The 12,048-nt window shown below is 33.6% G+C and overlaps 2 protein-coding genes across 3 annotated transcripts in view; both read left to right on the top strand.

Annotated features, from left to right (window-relative positions):
- Positions 1 to 4,974: 4,974 nt before the first annotated feature.
- On the top strand, positions 4,975 to 5,647 carry LOC144548077 (histone H4). The gene has a single exon (XM_078296756.1). It carries the CDS (start codon positions 5,069 to 5,071, stop codon positions 5,378 to 5,380), a length of 312 nt encoding a protein of 103 aa, XP_078152882.1. The 5' UTR covers positions 4,975 to 5,068; the 3' UTR covers positions 5,381 to 5,647.
- A 4,620-nt stretch (positions 5,648 to 10,267) lies between these two features.
- The window catches only part of VAMP727 (vesicle-associated membrane protein 727), a 65,963-nt gene continuing 64,182 nt past the window's right edge, over positions 10,268 to 12,048 (top strand). The window contains exons 1-4 of one of the 2 annotated variants that reach the window (XM_078296753.1): positions 10,268 to 10,441; positions 10,572 to 10,789; positions 11,176 to 11,383; positions 11,856 to 12,039. In XM_078296753.1, the coding sequence (XP_078152879.1) occupies positions 10,600 to 10,789; positions 11,176 to 11,383; positions 11,856 to 12,039 (582 nt within the window). In that variant the 5' untranslated portion in view covers positions 10,268 to 10,441; positions 10,572 to 10,599. The remainder of the gene's footprint in view (positions 10,442 to 10,571; positions 10,790 to 11,175; positions 11,384 to 11,855; positions 12,040 to 12,048) is intronic. The other variant, XM_078296752.1, reaches the window with a different exon arrangement.

Below are 12,048 nucleotides of genomic sequence, written 5' to 3'. Positions count from 1 at the left end.
TATTATTGTACCAAACAAGTTAAGACTCAATAAGCATAAAAGTATCAGGGGTATTACTATGATAAGTTTCTGTCAATAGGTAGCCCATCCCAAATACTTACAACTAAAGCTTTTTTGCTGAACACGTTGTGTACATGCAATTTGACAGATATGAACCAACAAGTTGCATCACAACCACCACAAACACACATAAGAAGGAAACTAATTAAAAGTAATTTGCCAGGCATTAGAGTTTGACCAAGAAAATCTCAATTTGGTATTACCCAGATAAACCAAAAAGAAAATCTTAATAATGATGCAGGAGGCAAATACTTACGGGAAAAAGCCGATGCCTGTTGCTTTTCTCACCACTCCTTATGGGGCTCCCCGTTTCCTCCTCTCACTTGTCTTCCTTCTTTGAAATCACTCAGTTGTCCACCCTCTCTCTCTCTCTCTTTCTCTCTCTCTCTCTGTGTTTAATTAATAAGGTTATGTAAATGAGGGTCATTGACCTATTCGCATTGACTTGGCTTTCCTGGAATTTTGTTTTTCTTTCACATTAAATCACTTTGCCACCATTTCAAAATACGCCTTCACTGGTAAGTGTTATGGAGTCCATACTTAAAAGTGAAGACCAGCAATCACCACAGAAGCATTTCGTCAAGCACTTTGTGTGCGTAAAATTTGACAAATTAAACAACACCACTTTCTGTACGTACGTAAACCATTACCAAATAGACAACTAATCAAAAACAATTTGCTAGCAAATTTCACCCGTAAATCTCGACTTGGTTACCTAGAAATTAAATCCAGAATTGGCAACCCAGATTCACGAGTGCTAGCAGGAAAATACTTACGGAAATAAGTCAACAATGTCGGTGATGAGTGCTGCTATGATTATATAATAATAAAGTTTCTTCCGCGTGGACTTTGATCTAAATAGGCCGTCAAGCTGGAATTGGTATCCTATGCATTAACTCAAAAAGGAATCTTTTGAGTTAATGAATTCTGATCATCTTATGTGTTTCAAAATTCATACAAACTAGATCCACACTAATATTAAAGAACTCCTATATTATAAGTAGAGATCGAATTGATTCCGTCTAAAATCAGACGATTGAGATTCATTAACTTAAAGCTGGATTATGCTTCAGAAGCAGACAGGCCAATTCAGTGAGAATCTTGTGTAAGAAAGCGATGGCGTTCCGAGAGTAGAACTAGGGTGTTTCACCGAGCTCAAAGTTAAAATCCATCAAATTAAATCGGCTTTAAATTATAAATCTGAATAATTAAGACTTACTTATCTTACTAATGTGTCCACATGTGAAAATTTTAAATATTTGAATTAATTTAGTATAGTGCGATGTATGAGTAAAAAATAACTATGTCAAAATGTGTGCCCTGATTTTGTGAGTTCGCATCAATGCACGGCTTCTGACCGTTCAATTAGGAGTGTCAATGATATTTTTTTAATTATTTGTCATATTTGTACCATATTCGATACAGTGAGTATGAGTAATATTTTTTTCTAATTTATTGGGCATGGTATGAGTAAGAAAAAACATTTGTTATTTCATTGAATAAGGACATGGGTAAGAGCCTTTTGATACCATAATCCTATAAAATAATTAATAAATACAAAATTATATGTATAGCTTTTTATTTATACATATATTATATAATTTTATTGTTATATTTATGTTGATGTATAATACATTTCATATAATTTTTTATTAAGGAAGTTATGATAAAATTAATTTATTCAGCGTTTTATATAGATTTTAAATTAGTGATTAATGACAGAATTAATTTATATAATATTTTATCATTTTATTTATTTAATTTATTTCCCAAAGTACCATAGCTCAATTCATTTAGAATGTGAGAAATTAGATACTACATATAATATTCATCTTTTACAATTATTGGATCAAATTGATCAATATGTAAATGATTTCAATACAATAAATATTTTCTAAAATGAAAATTGTAAAATGTTCGATTAAGTCGTAAAATTGTGAAGAGATGTATATGGTGCATCTGTTGGAACAAGTTGAAAAGTGAAAATATAACAATTCACACAACTAACAACACAGCACAAGAGTCAACAATTCTCTCATAAAACACAAAAAAATGGCTGCAAAAGACTAAATCCTAGTCTCCACAGTACAAAGCTGTATATTGACATGTAAGCTTTGAGACAACAAACCTGCCCATATTATGAATGCAAGATTATAAATCAGTCAATTTCAGCAGCATATGATGTGTGTAAAGTTAGAGTTATATTATCAACATCTAAAAAGTTTAGCCGACATTTTTATTAATATCCAACTTAAAATATAAAATTTCAAATCTATTGAGAACCCGAAGTTTTTATTAAATATATCCAAATTGCATTCTAATTTTGCGGTTTGGATTAAAAATTCCAAACCGCGGAATTGGAATGCAGTTTGAGATTTTTTTTTTTGACACTATAAATACTCCGTTTTTCTCTCATCTCTCTCAAACTTACTAGAATTGAAAGAGAGAAAGAGAGAAAAAGAAGGTGATTACGGAGATGAAAAGGGCAATTTCAGGGACGATATCCAAGTACAATTTTGTTTTAATTATTTTTTTAATTCCTGCAACTTATAAATTAAAATCTGACAAATGGTTATTATTTACCAATGTAGTTTATTGGCTATGTTTATTCTCATTTCATTACATGTTGGAGAGAAGTTTATGACTGACCAATTTGACATTACTACAAAGATGCACTAAATACATATTTTGTTGACAAAGATATATCAATTGAGGCGTGAAATCAACTATTTACGAAGCGAGTGGTTACAACAGTAATTATTGGGACTTGAAATTGGCAACCCGAATAATCCAAAATAGCAAGTATATCAAAGTCACAGTGACATATGAAAGGGCATTGAGAGGCATGATCCATTTTTTCTTCACGTGACATAGTAAGAACTAGGGTCTCAAATGACAGTGATTGATTAGACATTGGATATTAATTATAATTTCTAAACAATTCATAAAAAATAATAACAATTTGTCTGGAGCAGTTTGTAACATGAACTAAAAATTTCTAACAATTAAAAAAAATTGTACCCGAATATCACCTTTGAAATCACCTTTTTCGCCTTTTTTTTTCTCTCTTTCTCTTCCTCTCTTTCAATTCTGGTGAATTTGAGAGGGAGGTAAGAGAAACGAGATATTTATAGTGCCAAAAAATAAAAACAAAAACAAAAATAAAAATAATCCCAAACCGCATCCAAATTCCGCGGTTTGGAATTTTTAATCCAAACCACATAATTAGGATGCGGTTTGGATATATTTAATAAAAAATTCAAGTTCCGGATAGACATGGAATTTTATATTTTAAATTTGATATTAATAAAAATGTCGGACCGCATATAGAAGGATGTGCTTGGACTACATAAGAAATAGTAAAAGGAAAAAGTGTACATTAGATTGTTTAATTTATGCTCCCTGTCAATTTTAAGCCAACAAAAAACTTAAAAATGAAAATGGTAGCTCTGCTTAAAATTTCCTCGCTTGTCATTTTATTAGTTTTCACCAGTATCTCATAATCAATCTTTCACAGTATTTTCAATTATTAAATTATAAGTGTATATATTTCATCATTGGAGAATTTTTTTTTAATATAAAAATTCATATGATTTTACTTCCACAGAAGTGAGTTCCCTGGTTTTATAATGATTGAGCAATCCTCAGCTTAATTGTGTTTGTCTTGTTAGGTGTATCACACTTGCTAATCATTTATGTGGACACATGATTTTTGTATGTGATAAAAACGAAATTTTTATTAATATTAATTTTTTTAATAAATTTCAAATTCTACCCACTTTTGCGAAAGATTTCGAAAATTGCCCAAATCGGTCAACTGATCAAATTCTCATTGGTTTAAGAGCCTCTTTCTGGTTATTTTCTCACCGGTTTCAAAATTAAAACCGGTGAGATTCTCGTCTGTTTCAGATAATTAGACCGATGAGATTTTCACCTTTTCCTGCCATTTATGGCTGAATTTTGTTGATATACACAGAATTGTAAAATAATTTCGGTTCCATTAATGCTCAAATTAGTAAGACTAAAATTTCGATGAATCAAGGAATAGCTCGAAATAACAACTATTCCTGGGTTCGGAATAGCTGCTAACCCAACATTTCATAGGAATAGCGGAATAGCAGCTAATCCGAGCTATTCCTTTGTTGAGAATAGGCTTTTTTTTTTTTCATTCAAACGTGCTGTGTTGAGAATAGCTTGCCAGGAATAGCAGCTATTCCTGAGTTAGTGCTATTGGCGTATGGGCATAGGATCAGAGGGTTACCATTCGGTCAAATATCTCCATCGACGAAAAATCAAATAAAAATAACCGGTGAGAATCTCATCCGTTTCAATTCTTGAACCGGTGAAAAATTACTAAAAAGTAGTTCTAAAACCGGTGAAAATTTAATCGATTTGGACATTTTTCGAAATTCTATGTAAAAGTGGCTAGAATTTTTTTTTTTTTTTTTAATATTAATAAAAAATTTGGGTGAGAAAAACTACATACAATGTATCTCAGTCACACATTTCTTTTTGTTATTACATATTAACACCAGGGATCATTACCATAAACTTAAATTTTGTTGCAAAAATTCCTGCTGTATCAAAGTAGTCACTGGGTCAAAAGTCAAAACTCAATACCGGTTTTAAGTCGGGTCGGGTCGGATTTAATTTAAAAACCTTTAAGGCTACACAAATGAAATCACAAAAAACGGCACATAAGATCCCCAGAAAGCATCCCAACTCGCTCTCGCATCGGCATCGCGAACAAACACAAATTTCCGAAATGTGTCCACGTCATCGATCCGCACCAATACCATTCTCCAATCGACACCGTTCGTTTCCTAATCCAAAGGTCCGTTCTCCAGAGCCCACGGATCAACTCCCCAACCAAATTTCGTATAAATACAAACCTCTATTTCTCTACTTCTCTATCCCATTTGCCCCAAAATATTTATTCCTCGTTTGAATTCTCTCCGTCTCCTTCAAATCAGACCGTAACAGATCCAAGAATCCAAGATCGGCGACGATGTCTGGTCGAGGCAAAGGAGGCAAGGGGTTGGGAAAGGGAGGTGCCAAGCGCCACAGGAAGGTGCTTCGGGATAACATTCAAGGTATCACCAAGCCAGCGATCCGGCGTCTGGCGAGGCGTGGCGGCGTCAAGCGTATCAGTGGCTTGATCTACGAGGAGACACGTGGCGTGCTCAAGATCTTCCTCGAGAATGTTATCAGAGACGCTGTGACATACACTGAGCACGCCCGGAGGAAGACCGTCACTGCCATGGACGTGGTCTATGCGCTCAAGCGCCAGGGGAGAACCCTGTACGGTTTTGGGGGTTAGATTTGGTTCGTCGGTTCTGGTGTTTGCTGTTTGGGATAGAGTACTTACTTTAATCGGGTTCAGGTCCTCAGTTCCGGGTTTCGGGTTTTACGAATTGTGGTAGGTTAGCGATAGGCAATATCTTTTTTTTTTCTTGTAGTGTTTAGGTTTTTTTTTCTAGTGAAGGTTTGTTGTTCGGTGCTTGTGAAATGTCATGTAAAGAATGTATTCGATTAGTGGAGAACTGAAATCTTTATCTGTGAATGATTCTTTGTTTTCTTGATTTTATTGTGATGTTTCTCTTGTCGACTAATTTGCACATGGATTTTTGTCTGAAATTTAAGTTCTATTATATTTATCAAATTTTAAATTACAGCAAATGCCTGACAATTATCAAATTCTAGATTTTTGGTTCATTAAATGCTAGTGATTTCAGTAAACGATGAAATTCCTTTTCTTTTTTTTTTTACTGGTTTAAGTTTGGATCTAAAATTGGATGTGTCCATCAAATGTTAAAAAAATTTCAAGAATTTATATTCTTGAACTAATTTGAATAACAAATGCAAAATGTGCATGATACTCAAGTTGAATAACAAATTCACAATGAGTCCTGACCTGTTTTAATTGCTTTTTGAAACCTTTTGCAATTAAGATCCGATTTTAGAGTAACGCGCTTAAACGCAAATATTGAAGACGGGGATTTTCAACTTTTGACAGTGGTTTAATTTACAATGTTATGTAAAACCAAAATTTTTTTACTATAAATTTGGGAAAACACCCAAATTTATGATTAAGTTTTGGAAGCGGTTTAATTATTTCATTGTGAATTTGTTGGGGTATTTTGTTTTCTCAAGTTGCCAAACAGCCTCTTATTTTTTTTGAGAAGTACTGTTGTATTTTTGACATATGTATACTTTTTTTAAAAAGAGTAAAACTAGTGTGTTCTTCAGCTCAAGGTTTTTTTTTGGATGAGTTGTTTCAAACTTCAAAGTCTACCGAATTAATTTTGAAATTACGAATTTAACCCGTTAAAATATATCAATCAATTTTATTATGAAGTCTTTATATGCAAAATTTGTTAACTTAAATTGTGTTTAGTATAATACTTAACCAGTCAAGATAAAAAATAAATAAATAAAAATAACTTACAAACCTTCTTTTATTGGAGTACTTTTCCTTTATACTTTGATTAATACGAATTTTTTTAAATTTTGTATATAAAGGAATTGTCTGTAAAATAATTAAATTCAACGGTTGAGTCAATCCAATATATTTTAAAGTTTTAACTAATTAAAAAGACTGACTAATTTAAAGGCATGCTAGTTTTATCCACTTATAAGAAAAGGGCCCCATGCCCCCATAGATATTTTCACTTTTCAGTTCCATTAATTCAATTTATATTGAAGATAATTCAAGGCCGGAGAAAAAACAGTGTAGCCCACAAATTAATATCACCTAAAGGTAACCCAGATTTCGAATTTAAATCCGAACCCTCTAATTTGTTTTTACATCAGATCCCAGTTTTTTTTTTTTTTTTTTTTTGAGAAAACCTGACAGAGGCTGTCGGTTGATTTTATAATAAAACCGCAATCATACAAGGAATAATTTTATGGGCCTTAGCCCAGTACTGTGCGGCACAGTGCCATGCAATGCATGCACCTCCATACAGCCCCGCCTATCTATTACTCTCTACATACATTATCCTTGTCCTGAAAGAAATTTACAAAAACAAAAGAGCAAACGTAAATTTCAAGGAGTCTGTCTTCTTTCAATTTTTCCTCTTTCAATTTTTTCCCACAGCGTTGCTTCTGAATTAATCCCAGTTTTTCACCTCGGAGCGGATTGATCCGAATTAATCCCAATTTTGACCGGACATCAGATCTAAACTAAAAATATGAGATATTTGAAAGTGATAGTTGAGGAAAGCGCACTTTGGGCCGAGTTTTCTTAAAGTACTCAAATTTATTAATATTTTATTATAAATAACTAGATGTTTGACAAAATTATATTTTTATTCAAATCGTAAGGAAATCTTACGGTTTGAAATTTTTTTTTTTTTAACCCAACTTTGCACCTCTGATTAACATATCAAAACACTTTCAAAAATCATGAAAATTTACCGACATGCATTCTTGACTTCATAGAACAAGACTGTGAAATTTCATACAAAATCACGAAACAGATCGTGAGATATCAGCTCTCCAAAATTGCTCGAACTGCTGAAGGAGTGCTTCTGAGTCCAAATTTGCACCTCTGATTAACATAACAAAACACCTTCAAAAATCATGAAAATTTACCGACATGCATTCTTGACTTCATAGAATAAGACTGTGAAGTTTCATACAAAATCTCAAAACAGATCGTGAGATATCGGCTCTCAAAAATTGCCCGAACTGCTGAAGGAGTGCTTCTGAGCCCAAATTTGCACCTCTGATTAACATATCAAAACACCTTCAAAAATCATGAAAATTTACTGACATGCATTCTTGACTTCACATAATAAGACTGTGAAGTTTCTTACAAAAATCTCAAAACAGATCGTGAGATATCGGCTCTCAAAAATTGCCCGAACTACTGAAGGAGTGCTTATGAGCCCAAATTTGCACCTCTGATTAACATATCAAAACACCTTCAAATTTGCACTTCTGAGCCCAAACTTGCTGAAGGAGTGCTTTTATTATGTTTTATTATGTTTTCCGCTGGTGTAGTATTATGTTTTATGTTTTATTATGTTTTGTTCAGTTTAGCTTCGTTATTTTATTATGTTTTATGTTTTATCAACCTTTGTTCAGTTTAGTTTCGTTATATTTTATCGTTCTTGGGTAGTATTTAAAAATAACAAAAAATATTATTTTGTTATAAAATTCGTACAAATCTCTAACTTAATAATTCGAACAAACTGAACAACATACTATTTCTTACAATGATTAAAAATAACAAAAAACAATATACTGAAAATAAGGAACAACAATACGACAAGTTAAATAGAAGAATAAAATTAAGAACAACAATATGACAAGCTTTAAAAATAACAACCTTTTTTCCTCTCAATATGACAAACTTCATAATTTTTGAAGGTGTTTTGTATGTTAATCAGAGGTGCAAATTTGGGCTCAGAAGCACTCCTTCAGCAGTTCGGGCAATTTTTGAGAGCCGATATCTCACGATCTGTTTCGTGATTTTGTATGAAACTTCACAGTCTTGTTCTATGAAGTCAAGAATGCATGTCGGTAAATTTTCATGATTTTTGAAGGTGTTTTGATATGTTAATCAGAGGTGCAAATTTGGGCTCAGAAGCACTCCTTTAGCAGTTCGGGCAATTTTTGAGAGTCGATATCTCACGATCTGTTTCGTGATTTTGTATGAAACTTCACGGTCTTATTCTATGAAGTCAATAATGCATGTCGGTAAATTTTCATGATTTTGAAGGTGTTTTGATATGTTAATCAGAGGTGCAAATTTGGGCTCAGAATCACTCCTTCAGCAGTTCGGGCAATTTTTGAGAGCTGATATCTCACGATCTATTTTGAGATTTTGTATGAAACTTCAGTCTTATTCTATGAAGTCAAAAATGCATGTCGGTAAATTTTCATAATTTTTGAAGGTGTTTTGATATGTTAACCAGAGGTGCAAAGTTGGGCTAAAAAAAAAAAAATTAAAAAAAAAATTAAAAAAAAAAAATTCCAAGCCGTAAGGAAATCTTACGGTTTGAATTTTTAATCCAAACCGTAAGATTTCCTTACGATTTGAGTAAAAATATAATTTTATCAAACATCTAGTTATTTATAATAAAATATTAATAAATTTGAGTATTTTTAAAAAACTCGGCACTTTGGGAGAAGTGTTGATTGCTCACATTGTTTGCCTTTTAAAGAGTTAGCGGGTATGGGTCTTTTTCATTGAGGATTAGCGGGTTTTGGACTGTACCAGAGGCATGTTATAGGTGCTTTAACAGAAGGGGAGGGATCGGGTCCGGATCCGGATTCCCAAAGTAACTCAATCTTTGGGTTTTGGATTAAGACCGTCCGATTCGAATCCGTCGCTCGAGATTGCTTCGCGATTCGAATTCATCTCTCGAGACATGTGCGCTACACTTTGGATAGATTATCACGGATTCGAATCGAATGATTCCAATTTAAAATCTAAAGATTGAGTTACTTTACTGAATCTGAACTCCTGATCCCTGAGGTTTGTAATAACAGTACTAGTAGGCTGTGTTAATAAATCCTTGACTGCATCAGTCAAGCTTTCAAAAAAGAAAAAAAAAAGAGATATTTCAAAGTATCCGGACATTATAACCCACTGGGTTTAACTTCACCATTCCAATCTAACAACAATACAACATGTCAAATGCGGAATGCCTCAACGACACAATGAAATTACGTTTTAAAATTCGGTTCTTCTTATTTCATATTTTAATACCACCAAATAAGTATAGTTTACGAAGGCTTATACAAAACAGGCCCATTGGGCTTAGCGTCAACTACCTTTCCAATTTAACAATAGATCAATTGCCTCAACGACCTTTCAAAATGAAATTGCGTTTGGGTTCCATCTTTCATTAATGAACCCTTTCTGTGCGGTTATTAATAATAATATCTTAAACGTGTCGTCAGATCAGGTTACTTTACTTGTTAATTTTTCATTAGTAAACAAAATAAAATAAACGGCTTAACAATACAGATAATAATCAATATTTATACGATTTAGTTTTCTTCGTTGTGAAGTTTGAGCCGAAATTTTTATTAAATAGGAAATTATATAAATAAATATCCCTTTCTGTTATCCAGGCCTATTCGGTCCTTTAATATTCGTGCCAGAGCAGATTGAACGCTCCAGATCTAAACACAAAATTTATGCTACCTGAGGTGAAATAAATTCTTCGATCCCAACCGACAGATCCATCTTCTTCTTTTTTATTAGCAAAACCTACTTCTCTCTCGCTATCTCAAATCTCTCTTCCGATCACAACCGCATCCACCTTTCGAGAAGAATCCGTGCAAAATCACATCCGAAGAATCAATTAGTCGCAAGCAAACTACAAGGTCAAGGAAGGAAGAATCAGCGTAACTTTGACATAAGGTGAGTCTCTTTCAATTCAATCGTTTCATGATCGGATCGTACGCTGTCGATAGATTTACCAATCCATGGTAGCAACCAGGGACTTCTCTTGCAATTTTTGAGATTTGACTTCTTTTCCCCTTATTTACAGATCAATTGGGAGTAGTGGAAGAGAAATAATGAACAAGCAACCACTTATATATAGCTTTGTTTCCAAGGGGACTGTGGTGTTAGCTGAGCACACCTCTTTTACTGGAAATTTCAGTACCGTAGCAATTCAGTGTTTGCATAAGTTGCCTCCAAATAGCAACAAGTTCACTTATTCATGCGATGGTCACACCTTCAATTTCTTTGTTGACAAGGGTTTCGGTATGTTCTTTTCTCCTGACAATTAGTAGCTCTCTTTTGTATGTCAAGGATTAGAACTGGTATGGCTGGTGATTATTGATAAAACTTAACATTTGATTGAAGGTTCTTATGGATATTTTTCTAAAAGGTTCTCCATGGAATTAAGCATTTGTAAACCAATTGGCCTGCAATTGCAGAATTTAAGGCCAACAAATTTAACAAAATGCAAGAGGAAAGTATACTGAATTTAACCCATTGGCCGCAATTGGCACTGAACTGCTGCTTTGCAATACTTGTCACTGATGAACACCGATGATACGAGAAAATAATATCTGATAGGGGTACAGTGCCAGTAATTTGACAAGAAATAAAAATTTGTTTGTTTGTATATTTATCTGTTGGTGTAGTGTTTCTTGTGGTGGCCGATGAGGGTGTGGGGAGAAGTGTGCCATTTGTGTTTCTAGATAGAGTAAAGGAAGACTTCATGCAGCGGTATGGGTTGGCTATAGGCGACGAAGAGGGGGGCCCGCACCCGTTAGCTGATGACGCTGATGAGGATGATGACCTGTTTGAGGATCGGTTCAGTATTGCCTATAGTCTTGACCGTGAATTTGGGTACTTTTGGGATTGAAAGCACCTTTTTTTTTTCCTCTCTTTTCTCAAATTACACGCAAGATTTTACTTGAATTTGCAAGGGGTACTTAACATTATTCTTATTTGCATCTAGAACATTTTCTTTAGGTTATTTCCTAACAGAAACCTGTAAAGCAAGATTTAACTCAAGTTAAGACGCTGAGATTTCCCATTAATTTTCCATATTTCCCCTGAAAGAAGGGGTTATTGGAGGCAATGGAAAATTGTTAACAGTAATTGCCTTTTTCCATCACAATAGTGTATGGGTGAATCTTAATCTTCAAGTACTGATGCTAGGTGCAATTTACTAAATTTTAGAAATATTCGGTGTTCACGGTAAGTACAGTATAATATTCAATGCAAATTTGAAAAGAGAAGAAAATATGCCTTACTAATATTTTCTTAATAATATGGTTCTGATAAGAAAAAAATAAGAACTAAAAAATATGAATAGGCCGATACTGAAGGAGCACATGCAGTATTGCATAAACCACCCAGAAGAGATGAGCAAGCTGTCAAAGCTAAAAGCCCAAATAACAGAGGTGAAGGGCATCATGATGGATAACATTGAAAAGGTTCTAGATCGGGGCGAGAAGATCGAACTCTTAGTTGACAAGACCGAAACCTTACAATTTCAGGTACTCAAT

The sequence above is a fragment of the Carex rostrata genome, chromosome 32 (genome assembly GCF_964058835.1).
Source record: "Carex rostrata chromosome 32, lpCarRost1.2, whole genome shotgun sequence".
NCBI classification, from domain to species: Eukaryota; Viridiplantae; Streptophyta; class Magnoliopsida; order Poales; family Cyperaceae; genus Carex; species Carex rostrata.
The sequence above is the reverse complement of the archived record's forward strand: the minus strand, read 5'-3'. Positions and strand labels throughout refer to the sequence as shown.

Coding starts and splice junctions, on each gene's coding strand:
- LOC144548077 (XM_078296756.1), top strand. CDS start 5,069: ATGTCTGGTCGAGGCAAAGGAGGCAAGGGGTTGGGAAAGGGAGGTGCC.